This window comes from Zootoca vivipara, chromosome 5 (assembly GCF_965207765.1).
Source record: "Zootoca vivipara chromosome 5, rZooViv2.hap1.1, whole genome shotgun sequence".
Classification (NCBI taxonomy): Eukaryota; Metazoa; Chordata; class Lepidosauria; order Squamata; family Lacertidae; genus Zootoca; species Zootoca vivipara.
In genome coordinates this window covers 27,372,975-27,391,895 of record NC_142588.1, presented here as the reverse complement: position 1 = coordinate 27,391,895, position 18,921 = coordinate 27,372,975, and the positions used below count along the sequence as shown (strand labels likewise).

Genomic DNA, 18,921 nt, shown 5'->3' with positions numbered 1-18,921 from the left:
CCTTTGGGAGAATGACATAAAAATGTGGTGTGCATTCCTCACTGTATCATTTATCATGTATGATTGTCATGTTATTGGGTAATAGGAAATGAGGTTGGCATCACTAGGTGCAGGGACAAAATATTAGTGCAATATGTTTGTTAAAAAGTCAGGGACGGAAGCAAAAGTCACATGTGGAGGGGCTTTCACAGCTCTTGTTCATTTGCCTGGTTCATACTGTTTTCACAATATTAAAATTTGGCCAAAAAAGAAGAAGAAAATGAAAAGAGATCTGCTGTGAGCATTGTCTTCCAAAATTTAGGGCCCCAGCTGCAGAAGCTTAAATAGAACACCCCCTCCCTTTTATGTTTTGAAGCTATAAAAGTTTTATGTTCTATAAAACTTTGGTTTAAATGCACCTATCAAGCACTGAAGCTCTTTCCAGATGCCTGCTTCAGCTATGTCCCAATGTCTGGGTGAGCTGTAAATTTTTCGAAAGTCAAAGCAGCTCTGTAAACATCATGCCAGCAGCCTCTGTTGCTATTAGTCTTGACAGTGGGCCTTTATACACCAGCAAGGAAGCATAAATAAAATCCTGCCTTCCTAGAGCACTTTTGTTGTTGTTTGGTCGTGTCCGACTCTTTGTGACCCCATGGACCAGAGCACACCAGGTACTCCTGTCTTCTACTGCCTCCCACAGTTTGGTCAAACGCATGTTGGAAGCTTCGAGAACACTGTCCAACCATCTTGTCCTCTGTCATCCCCTTCTCCTTGTGCCCTCCAACTTTCCCAGCATCAGGGTCTTTTCCAGGGAGTCTTCTCTTCTCATGAGGTGGCCAAAGTATTGGAGCCTCAGCTTCAGGATCTGTCCTTCCAATGAGCACTCAAGGGTCTCCTCCAGCACCATAATTCAAAAGCATCAATTCTTTGGCAATCAGCCTTCTTTATGGTCCAGCTCTCACTTCCATACATCACTACTGGGAAAACCATAGCTTTAACTATACGGACCTTTGTTGGCAAGGTGATGTCTCTGCTTTTTAAGATGTTGTCTAGGTTACAGGGCATAAAATAGAAATGTAAACCATTGGGTTAAATCCTGCTTGGGTTTTAAAAGTTAAGAGGGTAAGGTAGTGGCAAATCCCTTTGCCGTAGTTCCTGGGGGCATTGATGCTTGTATCACAAACATGACACTGGAACCCACAACTAAATCCTGATAGGCATATTAAAGCTGAAGTGGGTGAATTTTCAGAATAAAAGGCAGCAAAAAGAAGTCTATGGGCTTCTAGTTTACGTGTAATGAATGTGTCTTCAACTCATCTGAAACAAGATGCACACAGTGCTACAAATCCAGTGAGTTCCAGCATGAATGACTCTCAAGAGCATCATTTCAAGTTAAGTAGAGTCCTCTCCAGCCTCCCGCAGGCAAGCCATCCCTGCCACCAGTTCCCCAACCCCTCTGGGAGGTACATTTGCTTGGAAGGAGTGGTAAAAACTGGCAAGCCGGGCTAATTGGCAGCAGCAGCAGCACATCCTATTATGAACGAAACCCAAATTAAGTGGGAATCTGGCCATGTTCATAATTTTGATTCCCAAACCAGGTCAGTTCATATCTTGAACATACTCTAGTTCCAAAGTTGCTGTCCTCACTAATTCGGTATTAAGTTTTCAGGCTTATCAGTCTTTTCTGTAGCTTGAAGACTGCAAACATTCTTTCAAACAAAACGAAAGGTGGGGTGCCTGTAATGCTAGCCGGATTTTATGGACTTCAAAATGTACCTAATGTCCTTATAAGAAATAAAATGCATCTAAAATGTAAAGAAGACTGTCAGAATTTCCTTACTGGTGGGATTTACAAATGACGTCATTTCGCTTAGACATGGATTATGCTTTTGATTGCAAGGTTGAGATTTGACTTCATTGAATAGGGAAATAAAGCTTCAAGGCTCTGGATGTTAAAATCCAGGGGCTGTAACCTGGAAATGTGGCAGTGTAAATCTGTGAGCTTTTGACTGAAAAGATGCTCATGCATCAGGCATATTCAGTGGAATTCTGGTTCAAGCCTGATGCATAGCCTGCCTGCCAAATCCTTGTTGCTGTCATAACAGTCCACTCAAGGAAATCAAGGGACATTTAGAACTTCTCTCTCTCTAACTCTCTCTAAAGACACACAAATTAAATTTCATACTAATCATTTACTCCTTGTTTCCACTCAGCTGTTTGCAAATGAGAGCATGCCAGACCATGTTGGCTTTGCACGGGTGAAGATTAACCTCATCAACGAGAATGACAACCGCCCAATTTTCAGCCAAGCCCTCTACAACATCAGTCTGTTTGAGAATGCTACTGTGGGAACTACAGTTCTGAGTGTTCTGGTAAGCAGAACTCATACATCTATTCAAAAAGTACATCCCACTGTATATCTCTTCCTTTGAAACTGTTAGGTTGCTCAGGGTCTATCACAGAACCATGGATCAGCAGAGAAGTGCATTAGAAAATGATGAAGGGTTCGTTTTTAAAACATTTCTATCCTCTTCATTGTAAAAAAACAAAAAACAACCCAACAACTCCAGAGCAGTTATGATAAAACATAATTTATATGTATAAAGCCAGAAGTTTTAGTCGAAAAGACCAATCAGCTGTCATTTGGTAGTGTGGGCATCCTAATGAAGAGAACAGACACCTGACTGGTTCCCCCAAATGGATTTGCATACCTTTAAGTGAGGTTACTAAAGGACAACCAGGGATGCAGGTGGCACTGTGGTCTAAACCACTGAGCCTCTTGGGCTTGCTGATCAGAAGGTTGGCAGTTCCAATCCCTGCAACAGAGTTTGGATTTGGATTTGGATTTGATATCTCGCTTTATCACTACCCGAAGGATTCTCAAAGCAGCTAACATTCTCCTTTCCCTTCCTCCCCCACAACAAACACTCTGTGAGGTGAGTGGGCTCCCGTTGCTCTTTCCCAGCTACTGCCAACCTAGCAATTCAAAAGCACGCCAGTGCAAGTAGATAAATAGCTACCGCTGTGGTGGGAATGTGAACGACGTTTCTGCATGCTCTGTTCCATTGCGCCAGAAGTGGTTTAGTCATGCTGGCCACATGACCTGGAAAGTTGTCTGTGGAGAAACGCCGACTCCCTTGGCCTGAAAGCGAGATGAGTGCCACAACCCCAGAGTCGCCTTCGGCTGGACTTAACTGTCCAGGGGTTCTTAAAGGTAAAGGGTAAAGGGACCCCTGACCATTAGGTCCAGTCGTGACCGACTCTGGGGTTGCGGTGCTCATCTCGCATTATTGGCTGAGGGAGCAGGCGTACAGCTTCTAGGACATGTGGCCAGCATGACTAAGCTGCTTCTGGCGAACCAGAGCAGCACATGGAAACACCGTTTACCTTCCCGCTGGAGTGGTACCTATTTATCTACTTGCACTTTGACATGCTTTCGGAATTGCTAGGTGGGCAGGAGCTGAGAGCTCACCCCATCGCGAGGATTCGAACCGCCAACCTTCTGATCGGCAAGCCCTAGGCTCTGTGGTTTAACCCACAGAGGGTCCTTAGTAAAGGACAATTGCCAGGCAACTATCAGGGAAGCTAAATGCACTGTTGATTATGAGAGCTAGGGAAGGACACCTCCCATTTTGTACCACAATCTGGAAGCATGGAAAAAAGGAAGCACGGGTCACTCGTGTAGTTTAAGCTTTCTCTCTTACCACTTCATTCTGAGGTTATCGGTTGTTAGTCCAGCATACTTCGGCAGTCAAATGCTCAGGGTTGTATCCAACACTGCACAAGTGGAGTTCCACTCAAGCAGCAGAACTTCCCATTCCTCCTCACCACCCAAAAATCTGCTCCCTCCAACCCTATCAAGCAGATTTTGAGGGTGTCTGAAGAGCTGCAAGGGAGAAGGGGAAATTTTATCCTCACAACAATCCTATGAGGTGGGTTGGACTGAGAGGCACTGACCGGCCCAAGTTCACCCAGTGAGTTTCATGGCTGAATGGGGATTTGAACCCTGATCTCCCTGGTCATAGTCCAACACTGTAATGTTTACACTACACTGACTGTCAATGACAAGGACCACATGACATAACAGAAGTCATAAGCGGAAATGGTAGAGCTTCTGCAGATGATATGTGAGATTTTGAAAGCATTATTAGGGAGAAGGCAAAGGAAGCAGAGCTGATCAGAAATACAGGGAGGAAGGAGCAGCAAGAGTGTGGAATAGTCAATACAGGCACGGTTGGAGACAGGAAAATGTGTGGGACACGGGAGATAAAAGGCAAAAGTCCAGCTGTGTTTGTAGTGTACTGAACATCCTGTGATCTTTGAACCCTTTATGATAATCTTAGGTAGTCAGTTAGGCAGAAGGTACCTTAGTTGATCAGGAATCATTTAGCTGCGGCAAAGACTGTTGCAAACCTGTGAAGCTCATTCATTCATATACAGTATATTGCTCTTGGGTGGATAGAATGCTTTCCAACTGCCTCTACATTCTGGGTTCAGTTTAAGGCCTGTTTGGCTTAGCATGATCTACTAAGCCTGGGCAGGGGCAGCAGGAGGAAAGGAAAAACAAAGCCAGTTGAATTAAATGAAGTATCAAGACTTTGTCCCCCAAATTAGAAGAGGGCAATATATGCATATCTTCCAAATGGGAAATTAAAAAAGTACCCAGGGACATCTTTTCAAGATACCACTTTCCTCAATCTTAACTGCTTGTAGTAGAAGCCCAGCATGCTTTAAAAAATCAAATATTAAGAGGCTTTTGAAAGAAGAAAAATACAAGTGGTTGGTGGTGTCTTTATGCCACAGTTGTTAAATATGCATGAATTCTTCCTCTGGGTTTTTGTTGTGTGTTTTTTGTTTTGTTTTTGCATGTTTTCAACTCACTGGGCCGATTCACACTTTATGCGGCTGGTGCATTTGCAGTTTCTTCGCAACCTGTCTTCTGGTAAATGTGAAGTGTTTGAAGGCAGGGAAGTGTCTGTAAATTCATGGGGACATACACTGGACATGTGCCTTGGAGCTACAATGGGTTGTAGTTGCCCAGCCCACGTGCGCTGCTTTCTTATGGGTGTTACAGGAGTTCACCGGGAGACGCATAGTTGAGGAACGGGAAGCTTGTCTGCAGTGTAACATGTACCTGCCCTCAGTTAGTCTTTTCCCCAGCAGCATGCTCAAACTTACCAGCCCATGTGGTCCTGGGACACTACAGTCCCCTACCTCCCATCAACCTACATATGCAAACAGTAGCAGACGAGGAATGTAGAACTCAGACAAAATGTTTCCAAGTGTGTGCATGTAAGTGTGTTTATTCTACAAACAGATGGTGTGAAACCGTTCAGAGCCCCTGAGCTGTTCCCATCTGACAGTTATTAATATTTCAAACAGATGTTTAGCTAGTCAGGCTGTCAGACACTAAACAATGAGATTGTTACAGCATCTCCCCCCCCCCCCATCCCTGCACTTCCAGCTATGCCAGCATTTTAGAGCAAATGCAAAATGCCAGGAGTCGAATCTTCTATGATAAATCAGAATGTATGCAATTAGCATTGAAATCCAGATTGCCCTCCCAGCTGATCCCAAACTTTTAACAGGCTTCGGAAAGTGCTTGTTCGCTTTCTTTGGTGGTTTGAGATGCAACACTCTGCACATGTCAAAAGTGCTGCTTATTTGATTGTTCATGTAAGTGGCACATTCTCTAGATGAATGGTGATGGGAAGAACTCAGTAATCTGCATATTGTGCTACACAGTAATCAACTGCTTTGCTTTTCACACACATGCGTTGGTGAGTTTTTAAATAAGTGATTACGGTAGTAGCACCATTTGTTAAAGGCTAGCAGAGCTGGATTTCAACACACACACCCAAAACAAACGCACGAATTACTTGGCAATCTGACTAAGCAATCTCTGAATAATTTAGGCCATATAGATCTTCCCATATGTTCTGTTACATGTTTAAAGTTATTCTTTTATTAAATGTGTCTTAGTCCAATTGTCCATGGATCACGCTTACATGGAAAAGATGGAGGAAGGAATCTAAATTAGGCATCCCCAAACTGAGGCCCTCCAGATGTTTTGGCCTACAACTCCCATGATCCCTAGCTAACAGGACCAGTGGTCAGGGAAGATGGGAATTGTAGTCCAAAACATCTGGAGGGCTGAAGTTTGGGGATGCCTGGTCTAAATGGTCACATACATCACTGAAAATCCCACCCCAGCCATTATGTTTTAGCCATATAGATAGGTGTGAATTATTGGTGTACTCCTAGTGGCTGGTTCTGAATATTTAACAGTGGAGGTGTTTTGGTAGCTGATAGGATGGAGGGAGGTTTGTGCGCATGTGTTTTTAAAAATGTGATTCTTGGAAACAATGCATGGCTCATGCCATACCTCACTTGTTACTTTGGGGTAGCTGCTTCAGAGAAAAAACAAGATAAAATGTGCCATCTTCTGGGAGGAACCCATGCCAGCTCTTCACATGCCACAAACATGTTGCTTTCCTTCCTCTTGCACTTCCCTTAACAAAGGAGAGACTCCTGGCGCACTTTTGAAACTCCTTTCCAATGCCCAAAGTGGTTCACGTGTGCATAGTTAGAGAGCAGACTGTGCATAAGTTCTAAGGAGTTAATTAGTCTAGACAGATGTAAGCTTGATTCAGAAAGAAGCACACAGATTATGAAAGGCCAGTAAATAAACTGGGTTCCCTCCCTCCATCTGAATCATATCTTCCTGATTGTCCTGTGTTCCATTTGATTTGTGTAGTTTCAAGGCCCTTTGTGAATGAATGGAGTAATTCTTCATCTGTTTGCTGTAGCTTCCTTTGTGCTTTGTGAGTTCTGCCTAATGAGGGTGGTCCCTAGGATATGGGAGTGTATGTGTCAGCCTTTCTGGTGACAGCAAAGTAGCAGCTGGCTCTGCAGCACAAGCCTACCATGGTTTTCAGGCAAAGACATGGGCAGTTTTAAAAATGCAAGGGCCAGGAAGGGTGGTGGTGGTTCATAGACACTTTAGCACTCTACCTACTGTGCCAAGGAAGTGTTTGTTCCCAGCACTTTTGGAAATGTTGAGGGGTTTTTTTTGTCTCCCTTCTGACACACTTTGACTCAAGCTGTTGCTATTTAGATAAGGCATCCCCAAACTTTGGCCCTCCAGATGTTTTGGATTACAATTCCCATCTTCCCCGACCACTGGTCCTGTTAGCTAGGGATCATGGGAGTTGTAGGCCAAAACATCTAGAGGGCCGCAGTTTGGGGATGCCTGATTTAAATGCTTGGGTCTCAGGGTGCAACTGAGAGCCTAGCCTATATGGTCCAGTGGATACAGATCTTGGAGAACCAGTTCAGCCTCTGTCGTGGGCTAATTTGACAAGTTACTATGTGGTTTGCAGAATCATATCCTGGCTTAATAAGGTGGGATGTACACAAGTTGATTGTGGGTGAACACAGCCTCTTTCCTGCCACTTTGTGCTACTCTGTGAGCAAACAGCTGAATAAACCAGAATTCAGTTTTTAATCAGAGCATCCAGTTATGTGAAAACTTGGAAACTAGGGTTAGCAGCTTATAAATATTATTGAGACATGGTTTGAAGTTTGCATAATATTGATATGTCATAAAGATAAAGGCAACAACTTTCACATGTGGTGGGGTGTATAAAAAGGCACATTTTGGCAAATGGTAACGTGAGATGCTCAGGGAATTGTTCTAGATACAGATAAAGGTGGAACCACTGTCGTGCTTATTATTATTATTATTATTATTATTATTATTATTATTATTATTACTATTGACAAAGAGAAGTATAAAACACAGGTTTTTGTACATAGTAACCATTGCAAGGATATTATACGCTAAAATCTGGAAAAAAATAACAGAACACCGAAGATTTAATTCAGAAAAGTTGGGAGCAATTAGAAATTTCAAAGTTAACTAAGTTGTGGCATCCTTATGAAATTGCTAGAGAGGAAATAAGCAAATTACAGAACTGGGCTGCCTTCAGATGTCCTCTAAAAGTCTGGTAGTCTGGTAGTTATTTTTCTTTTTGACATCTGATGAGAGGGCGTTCCACAGGGTGGGTGCCACTACCGAGAAGGCCTTCTGCCTGTTTCCCTGTAACTTGGCTTCTCGCAGCGAGGGAACTGCCAGAAGGCCCTCAGCACTGGACCTCAGTGTCCGGGCAGAGCGATGGAGGTGGAGACGCTCCTTCAGGTATACTGGACCGAGGCCGTTAAGGGCTTTAAAGGTCCACACCAACACTTTGAATTGTACTCGGAAACGTACTGGGAGCCAATGCAGGTCTTTCAAGACAGGTGTTATGTGGTCTCGGCAGCTGCTCCCAGTCACCAGTCTAGCTGCCGCATTCTGGATTTATTGTAGTTTCCAGGTCACCTTCAAAGGTAGCCCCACATAGAGCGCATTGCAGTAGTCCAAGTGAGAGATAACTAGAGCATGCACCACTCTGGCAAGACAGTCTTCAGGCAGGTAGGGTTTCAGCCTGCGTACCAGATGGAGTTGAGACAGCTGCCCTGGATACAGAATTAACCTGCACCTCCATGGACAGCTGTGAGTCCAAAATGACTCCCAGGCTGCGCACCTGGTCCTTCAGGGGCACAGTTACCCTATTCAGGACCAGGGAGTCCCCCACACCTGCCCACTTCCTGTCCCCCACAAACAGTACTTCTGTCTTGTCAGGATTCAACCTCAATCTGTTAGCCGTCATCCAACCTCCAACCACCTCCAGGCACTCACACAGGACCTTCACCGCCTTCACTGGTTCTGATTTGAAAGAGCGGTAGAACTGGGTATCATCCGCATACTGATGAACACCCAGCCCAAACCCCATGATGATCTCTCCCAATGGCTGCATATAGATATTAAAAAGCATGGGGGAGAGGACGGAATCCTGAGGCACCCCACAAGTGAGAGCCCAGGGGTCTGAGCACTCATCCCTCACCACCACTTTCTGAACACAGCCCAGGAGGAAGGAGCGGAACCACTGCATGACAGTGCCCCCAGCTCCCAACCCCTCTAGATGGTCCAGAAGTATGTTATGATTGATGGTGTCAAAAGCCGCTGAGAGATCCAGCAGAACTAGAAGAAGAGAAGACGGCCACTCAGTGAAATACAAAACACAAGTTGAGCTCAGGTTTCCAATAGCCTAAGTCTAGTACTGTTATGTACTGAGCTGAATCCTAGAACAATAGGATTCAGAATCAGCAGTCTGATTGGTCCGCAGGAGCTACCCAATCCAACTCCAGGTGGAAGTGAATCCGCAACCTGATTGGCCTGCAGGAGCAGCCAATCAGGCTGCTGGCAGAAGTGAATCTGCAACCTGATTGGCCTGTAGGAGCAGCCAATCAGGCTGCAGGCAGAAGTCAATCCACAACCTGATTGGCTCACAGGTGTAGCCCTGAAGTAGCCAATCACGCAAGGCCCATTGTGTAAATAATGTACATAAGCAGATGGTTTTGGGAAAAGAGCCATTCTTCTCTTCTTCTCCTTGATGACTATGAGCTGAATAAAGAGCTGCTCCTTTCCACCTCTCCACTGCTGCCTTTCCACCTCTCCTATTTAGGCCTGGGTATATGAAATGTACCAGAAAAGGAAAAAAGAACTTCACCAGTGATGACAAATGACCATGCCTTTCTGTAGCATTTCATCCCACTCAAGTCTCTGACGGCCGAGAAACTGCTGCCTTTTTCACTTATAAATCAGCTATGAAGCAACGGAGATTGCAAGCAGCAGGGATTCAATGCCTCCTTTTCCTTTCCACTTCCAGCTTGCTCTGCCTCCTTTCCTCTTTACAAGTTCAAACACACAGCTCCACAGGATGCTCTGGTTGGAGATGCAGTTGGCCTGTGGAAGCATTTATATAGTTTGCTGAAATATTTTTACCTCTGGATTTGCGTGCTCTCTCTTTCGCGTTTCACCCGCAACTCTTCTGATCCCACATTTTCTTTTTCTTATTTTGCATTCCTCCCTTCAGTTCCTTTGTGCTCATCGTTATCATATGAGATTCAGGAAGTGTTTTGTTTGCAGGTGAACAGCTGGACAGCGCAGGCTTTAAGGCAGCAGCTTCTGCAGCCTGCATGGGAATGCAGAGAATGCCTCTAGGCAGGCCTCATGCTATGAAGACTTGCTTTCAAAAGGTCTGCTTTGCAAATCTAGGGCTAGAGGTACCCTGTACCAAATTTAACATGGTTAGCAATACCAAGGCTGTGTATCAATGTATTGCCAAAGAGAAGCTGGTTCATCCTCTTCAGCTGCATGGCAAGCTCTGTTTCCTCCCTCTGTTTCCTTCTCAGTCAGCACAGGTGCATTTTCTCCTGCAATACAATCAAAATAGAATTGTTGTTCAGCTTTTTAGTCTTTAGGGGAGAGGCTTTAAGCTCTTGATGCTGAATGTGCAGCAATAGAGTTGTACACTGTGTCATTCATACTTTGTTCTTGAGTGTACAACCCCTCTTCCATCAATCCATCAAATGAACAGAAAAAGCAACCTCTTTGTAAATGGAAAAAAATGTTCCCTGGCTCCTGGACAAATACTCCCTGAGATTCAGGGGAGAGTGTCAAAGCCCCCCCTCCCGCTTCCCCGCCAAATGTTGATTTAGGGTGCTCTTTGCTTTCTCAGCATCTCCTGCTCCTGGAGGCTATGAAGTTTACAACAACCAGCTTGCTCAAGAAGTGTGAAATTCGCTCTCGTTGACCTTTCTGTTATGTTATTAAAAGGTTTCATGGCCGGTTGTTCAGGGTAGGGTAAAGGGAGGGGAGCACTTGCTATTTCAATAATGACTGCAGGATGGGACAGACCCTACCAATTTCTACCTGAGCCATGGTTAGTAAAAGGCACAAGTTTTACTTCTACCCTTTTGTTTTTGCTCCTTATTTATCACTAAAATAAAAGTCAGATAGGAATAATTGGTGCTACTATAACACCTTTTGCTTCGTATCTTGGGTTTCCATTCAGATTTTATATATATATATATCTATATATATATATATATATATATATATATATATATATATATATCAGTGTTTCTCAACCTTTTTTGGGCCAAGGCACACTTGTTCCATGAAAAAAATCTCGAGGCACACCACCATTTAAAAAGTTAAAAAATTTAACTCTGTTTCCCTCTGGGGGGGGGAGAGGTTCCCTACCCTCTCACCTGGGTTGGGGGGTGGCGAGGGGCCCTCTCCTCCCTATCTTTCCCTTTTTCCTTTCTTCTCTTCCCTTCTCCTCCTTGGGGGTGGTTGTTTCGGCGGCAGCAATGGCGCCAGCGTAATCGGGGTGTCCCTTGACTCCCGGTGCCCCGGTTCTCCACGTGGCTCCCCGATGCGGTGATCCCTCACCTGGGGGGGCCTCCCTCCTTTTCCTTTTCTCCTGGGGCGGCTGTGGTGGCGACAGCTGCGGCGACGAGGCACGGCCGCCGCGTGGTGGGGGGTCCCGGGCTTTGGAGCTCTTCCCGGCGCCTTTGGGTTAGGTCCGGCGGGCTCGCTGGGGGGGGCTTTAGTGGCTCCCCGCTTGATCCGCCGGGCGATTCCGACTCCCACGCGGCTGCCGCGGAGTCTGCGGCCGCCGCGGAGTCCACAGCCCAGCGAGTGTTCTTGGGCCTTGAGGCCCAGGGGTCCGTCGATCCTCCGGCCGGGTGCTTTCGGTGTCGCTCCAGTGGGGTCGCCGGGGGGGGGCCTCCAGCGGCTCCCCGGTCGATCCGACGGGCTCGCTTGGCGCCCGCGTACCGGCGGCGGCGGTCCGGAGGCTAGGCTGGCGGCACGGGCACGCTGGTCGCTCTCAGGAGCTTCGCGTTGCCGTGCCACACACCATCTTGCCTCGCCGGAAGTCCGTCAGCGCTAAATCGCCCTTCTCGTCGCCGCACGCCGTGGCACACCAGCCAGCGTCTCGCGCCACACTAGTGTGCCGCGGAACAGCGGTTGAGAAACACTGATATATATATCAAATACAATGGATAGAAGTAATGCTGACAAAATGGCCTTGCTCCATCCCGAGTCTGTGAGCAGGGTTGGGAGCCAACAGACAGTTGCCAACCTGCTCAGGCTCCAGAGTCTCCATGTCCTGGCAGTGATGAACAGTTGTATTAATTCATACAGCTGTCTGCAACTCAGAAAAGCTTCCACCATTCAGTGATGCTGCTGGCAATAAATGTGAGTGACTGATTTCGGCATAGCAGGGGTGTAGTGTCGCTCGGAGCTTACATCCTTACACTTCAAATATCTGTTCCTCCTAAGCTTGAAGTTGCAGAATCAAATTATAGGATAAAGCAAAGTGGTGTTAATCCTCAGAAGACTCATGCAGACCGAAACACTTATATCCCTGGATATGTGGATACTTGGGCTTTTACTGACTGGGAGTGTGAGTGAGTGGTGGCAAGCAGATAGAGGCTGAGGTTGTTCTGCTGCTTTTAAACAAATCAAAAAGTTGGAGGAAGGAAAGTTTACTTGTTCTGTGACAGCATGCCTTTCACTTGGTTTTGGAGGTCTTAAGTGAATGATCACTCAAGAGACCGTTACTTTGCAGGTAGACCCTGACCCCCTAATCCTTCTCTCTGCATGATTTGCTCCCAGTGTAGCTTGGTAGATTAGATTCAGATCAGTTGCTTTTGCCTGCTTGAATCTCATGATACCACACTTAACTTCTTTTAAGCTCTCTGGAGGTCTGCTTTTGATTCCCCACCTATTCCTTCATTCCTTTGCTAAGGAACAATGACAAGTAGAGACAGAGAGGTAGGTCAATTTCGGGGCAATGTGAGAACCAGATGATATTTGTGTTCCAATCTGCATATTAGTCCAGGCAAATCAGGCCAGGTCACTTAAAAATGAAGCCTGAAATAAATCATTGGTCCCAGTTAGTAGCTCTTAATATGCATCTATTAGTTCAAATTCTGAAGTATTTTCCAGTAACTCCAGCAAGCCGTTTAAGCCTAAACTTAAGCTCACCAGGCTTCATTTGTGCTATAGGTATTCAATGCTCAACCAAACAGATGGCATCAGCACTTATCCTACCCTGGTCAGACTTTTCAGAATGTTTTCTTCTTCTGAAAGCACCTTTCTTCGAGCCATGTGTGGATGGGAGCAACAGGACTGCCTTCAAGATGCAGATATAGCATCCCAAATAGCAAAAATGTGGTGATGGCTTATTGCAAAGCAAAATCATAGGAACGGCACACCATGTACAGTGGTGCCTCGACTTACAAATTTAATCCGTTCCAAAGGCACCTTCGTAGGTCGAAAAATTCATAAGTCGAAAAACGCCATTGGAAACGCGATTTCCCATAGGATTGCATTGGAAACGGAAAAATCCGTAAGTCGAAGCAACCCTATCTAAAAATTAGTAAGTCAACAAATCCCTATCTAAAACCACTGTGGTTTCCTTTCGGATGTCGAGACATTCGTAAGCACATTACCCCCATTCATAAGTTGAAAAATTCGGTTGTTGAGTCGTTCGTAAGTCGAGGTACCACTGTATAAGGAAGAGCCCTGCCAATCAACCTACACATCATGCTGAGCAATCAAGACCTCCAGTGGCTGGATTCTGGAACTGCAACGGCCCACAGGGGTGTTTGTGGCCATTGGCATTGAGGACAAGAATATCTGGGTATTACCGTAGCTACGATCAAATCTGATTTACAAAAGTGTATGTTCAAATCCATATGTTCCATTCTTATCTCTGTAGGTACCGTGTTTCTCCGAAAATAAGCCATACCCCGAAAATAAACCATACCCCAAAAATACTTAATAAAAAAATAAGACATCCCCTGAAAATAAGCCACCGTGTGTTTTTTTGAGTAAAAATAAATATAAGGCGGTGTCTTGTTTTTGGAGAAACACGGTAGCAATGGACATGTTTCATAGCAGTCGGTTTCCACATTTCTCTCACCTCTGTTGGCAGGCTCTTCATGTGCAGACACCCTCCATGTCCTATGAGAGACATGAGAGACCCCTTATCTCAGGGGTAGAGTACTCTTTTGCATGTAGAAGATCCAGGTCCATCTCAATTTAAAAGCACCAGGTGGCAAGCGATAAGAAGGACCCCTACCTGAAGCTTTTTTTGAGCTACCGGTACTTCCACTTTTGAGCTACTTCCACTCACAGTGGACAGTATTGCATGGGCAAAATAGGTTGCCCTGGTAGAATGTAACTTCCTATCTTTTATCTGCTTATGTCACCTTTCATATAATAAGAGCATAACTTGAAGGAGCCTCTTTAGGAATTTAGTAGCAAAGTAAATGTGTTAATTAACTTTTTGTAGCACCTCTCACTAGGTCACTTTTAATTTAGTTGACGAAGAGTCTCACGTTAACCTTCTTTTGATCTTCTGCCTTTCTAATTTCCACCTTGGCTTCGCACAAGGGACAAGAAAATTGATCTTGTGCTGATTCCTCCCCCTCTCTCACCAGCAATATAAGAATATGAGTTGACAACAAAAAGTCATAATGCAGTTGTCCCACACCGGGAAGGAGACCAGTATTAATAAATAAATAAATAAATATTTAAAATACAGATCACTTTCTCAATCAGTTGAGGCATTGCAATCTCAATCACTAGAGGCACTGGCTTTCTAGAGGCTCTAACCACTGGTTTTATCTGCTTCTTCTGAAGTATCTTCCTCCCAAATTTGTTCATGGGGCTTTGCTGTTCCCTGGTATGGCCACTTAAATTTCACCAAAATGGAGAAATGCCTCACTTAAAAAGAGACCCCAAAAACAAATTTCCATGTGCTAATTTACATGCATGGTTGTGAATTGCTATAATCCAAATAAAAATGCATAACTTCTTACCATAGTGCAAAGACTGGGAACCTGTGCATCTCCTCAGTTTGCTGTTCAGGTACTAACTCTCGATGGGCATCTTCGAGGCACCTTCCTATCAGTCTTTATCAGGCATCCCCAAACTTCGGCCCTCCAGATGTTTTGGACTACAATTCCCATCATCTCTGACCACTGGTCCTGTTAGCTAGGGTTCATGGGAGTTGTAGGCCAAAACATCTGAAGGGCCGCAGTTTGGGGATGCCTTGTCTTTATCTTTCAGATGGATTTGGATTGACAGCCCTTATGACAAAAGGCTGTCTTCTGTAAAGTAAGACACCGGATCTTGCAGTTGCAACAAGTTCTCTCTGCTGACTGAAAATAAGTAAGAGATAGTTTGGTTTAGCAAATATGAATATACTTGGAAGTTTCAGCTAGCAGCTGAAAGTCCTCTTCCCCACCTGTCTCCTGCTTTTCTTAATCCACCCCACTTCTAGGTCTTCAGCTTATTTGAGTAGAATTTGCAATGATTGCTGCTGCTCAGTATTTCTGGGCCCATTGTATTCTGGCTTCAAGTCATCTAAGAGTTTCTTCAAAGGACATGCTTCTCTGTGTCTATTTTTCATCACAAAGAATAACATGATGTTGCACAACTGTGCAGATCAAATAAAAGAAGAGAAATGCTATAGGAAGGTTTTTTTATAAAAAAAATAAATCTCAGAAACTACTGAGATTCAATTCCATTAATTCTAATCTGATCCAACCATGGGAAGCCCGTTCACCTTTTCTAGTGGGCGGCGTTGTGGCCAAGCATCTGGGCCCCTGCAATGATCCAGCTGGGGGGCGGAGATTGACACCCCCTTGTGCCGTCCCAGCTGTGTCACTTGTGCTGGCTGGAGCCACACCAAGGGTTGGCCCCGCTGACCAATCAGCACCAGCAGGGGGCGTGGCCACAGGAAATTTAAACCATGGCGCAGCCAAGGGGACTTCCTCTCTCGCCCTTCGCCGAATTTGTTTTGAACTGTTTGGTTCGGGGTCGTAACGGCGCATTGTACTCAAACATATGTAACAGAGCAAACATGCATTTGAGTCCTGGGAGAAGGATAACTGTGGGGGCATAATTTGGAGTAGAGGAGTGGAAGGCAAGAAAAGGTGAAGGCATCTTCTACACCCACCCACCCCCACCCACCCCGGTGCATCTTTGCTCAATATTTATCCTTCCAAAAGCAACGTTTTGTCATTTTGTTTTTTAAACTAACAGTGTTAGGATTCTGTTACACATATTTGTGTGTAATGTATCGTCATTGGCCCCTCAGAGAGCGGAAGAGAGAAGCCAAGGGGATTTTAAAACTCTCCTGCTGATGAGAAGCAGTGGAAAACTGCAAACTTTGATCTGTCTAGCTAATAGCCAAAGATATACAAACATGGTCCTGTTGAATCCTCACTTTGTGGGACCCACTGGTTCCTGGACCATCCTTTTGCTTATATTTCATAGAATCATAGAAATGGAAAGTTGGAAGGGACGCTGAGGATCATCTCGTCTAACCCCCTGCAATGTAGGAATATGCAACTGCCCCATGCATGGCTTGAACCTGCAACCTTGACGTCATCAGCACCACGCTCTAACTAACTGAGCTATCCTCTCCTGGAGAAGGTTTCTATGGGAAATGCTTACTTAGTCAAGTGTAAGCTATGTCTCTTGGAGGCTGCCAACACCCACCCACCCCAATTATTCTGTGAATTTGGCTCATTACAGAGGAGGCACTATCTCAACTAGGCTTATTTTTCTAAGCTAAGACTTCTATACTGCCATCAACTTGAACATTGTCTTCTGTTCCCGTCAGCAGTACTGTTAGGAGGCTCCCAGTGCATCTCCTTCCGTATCTGAGGGCCTGCTGGTGTTACATTCCTGCTTCATGATGGGAAGGGTAGATAAATACAAAGTGAAGATATTTCTGACGTCAGATTCACAGCACACAACCTCTTTGTTGCCGAAACGGAAGTGGAAATGTGATGCTTTTTTTTCAGTTCATAACAGCTTAGTGCATTTTATCGCATGCGTCTTACCGTGTTTCCCCCTTTTTAAGGCGTAGTCATAAAATAAGCCATAGCAGCATTTCTAAGCATTTGAGAAATATAAACCGTACCCCGAAAATAAGCCATAGTGATAGGCGCTGTGCGGAAGAGATCACTGAGCTCCCCGAGTCAGCAGCAGCAACGCCGGCCGCAGCAGTGTTTGCTGAGTCCTTTCTTGCTTTTGGGACTTGGTTACTGTGCTGGCTTGGGATGGTGTGTGTGCAATTGCTGTTGCTGCTTCGTGTTTTTCAGCTGGATTCTCTGGGTTCTAAGCACTTTCCCCCGTTTGTTTGTGAAGCAGCACTCGGCTGCAGCCCCTGCCTCTCCCGACGGCTGCATGAATGCGAGGCTGGATTTGATCGCTATCTCCTTTTCCATTTCTTTTGTCTTTGAGCACCCGGCCCCGCCCCCTCTCCCCTTCGTGGAATGAAGAACGGAGTTTTAGCAGCATTTCCTCATTATAAAAAAAAGGTCAGGAACTTTTACTTTAACCTCAAAAATGGGATATTTCCTCTCTCTAAAAACAACTCTGACCTGAACACCAATATAACGGGGGTAGATCACCTCCAGTTTATAAATCCGCAAGTAGATCGCAGTCTCCTAGAAGTTGGGCTCTATACTTTGGCTGATTGCAAGCCTTTGCATCTTTAAAAAACAAAAACCATGCGCTTCTCAGTCTTAATTTTCCTTTAATTCATCCCCCTATACCCTCCTCCAACCATTGCCTCCTTCCATTCCTTACCCCCCTCCCTCTCTCCCCACTTCCCTCACTCCTGTGCGATCTCATTTAGTCATATACTTGCTTTTTCTGTTGTGTTGTCTATTTTATATTTAATATTATTACCCTTTATGATGTTATTTTTCCCCTTGCGATAATTATTTATTTTTTATCTTTAACTAACTTTCCTTTCCATATTTTTCCATATATAACTCAACACTTTCCCATTCCTTCTTAACTCTTTGGATAGAGTGCCCCCCCATTATTGTTGTTAATTTTACAATTCCTGGATTTTTTATGGAACCGAACAGCTCGGGTGCTTCAGAATGTGCCTTCTGTTGCTACAGGGCTATGGGGCTTCACTATTTGACCCCCCCCCCAGGTTGGGATTTTTAAAGTAGTTCTGTGGGTCCCAGGGCACAGAATCACCCCCGATCCTTTCCTTTGTCTAAACAGACCTATTCCCCCCTGACTTTGGAAGGCTGTGCTTCAAGGGTGATACCAGGGGTTTTTTAAGACCTGCGCCTCTTAAGGATTGTTACAGTCCATAACTTCCATTGCTTTCTACAGGGTTGGGGGTTTAAAGCACTGCCACCCCCACCCCACCCTGCAGGCGCTCGGAACTGGCAGCGCCAACAACGCGCCCAGCAATGTGCAGAAGAGAGCACCGAGCATCCTGAGCCAGTGGGTCCCAGTTGTACCAGCACTTTTTTTTTTAAAAAAAGACACCCCCTGAAAATAAGCCACTGTGTGTTTTTTTGAGGGAAAAAAGTTATAAGACGGTGTCTTAAAAAAGGGGAAACACGGTAGGTCCTGGTGGACAAATAAGAGAAAATTGGGTGCATGTCTCAAATCAAGGCTAACCCCATGATAAACATATATTACAGGTGAATTCTGTGGTTCCCTGAAACTCATATTTCTATTAAATGGCTGTCAATGTTTCTCCCCTGCTAAGCATATTGGAAACCTTTAAGCTGACAGCCCAGATCTGCTTTTGCAAGTGTGAAATGAGGAGCAATATAGCAAAAAAAGTGTCCATAGCTTTTCCTGTGTCCTCCAAGCTGCCTGCTGTGCTCTTCCTCACCTTTCTCCTCATCCCACACTCCTCCCCACCCCTCCTGCCTACCTCCTCTCTCCATTGGCATCTTAATTGATCTCATTGTTCACAATCCCCCAGAGTCCCTGAGACTCCAGCTGTGCTTAAACAGAACAAAATCTCTTCCAATTTCCCCCACCATTTAAAAGAAAATTGAATTCTTTATCTGCAGTAGGAGAGGGAAACCTGCAAACATGTGAAACAGTAAATAGTTAAGTAATCAAAGGAGAGGGAGGGAGAGGTTCCAAATGGTCTGGAAAGCTAAACACAAATGGATTTTTGGAGGGGGGGAAACACTGGG

General features: G+C 45.1%; 1 protein-coding gene across 1 annotated transcript in view; it reads left to right on the top strand.

Moving 5' to 3' along the window:
* Window positions 1-18,921, top strand: part of CDH23 (cadherin related 23) — a 397,278-nt gene that overhangs the window by 193,869 nt on the left and 184,488 nt on the right. The window contains exon 13 of the mRNA XM_060274909.2: window positions 2,193-2,351. Within this exon, the coding sequence (XP_060130892.2) occupies window positions 2,193-2,351 (159 nt within the window). The remainder of the gene's footprint in view (window positions 1-2,192; window positions 2,352-18,921) is intronic.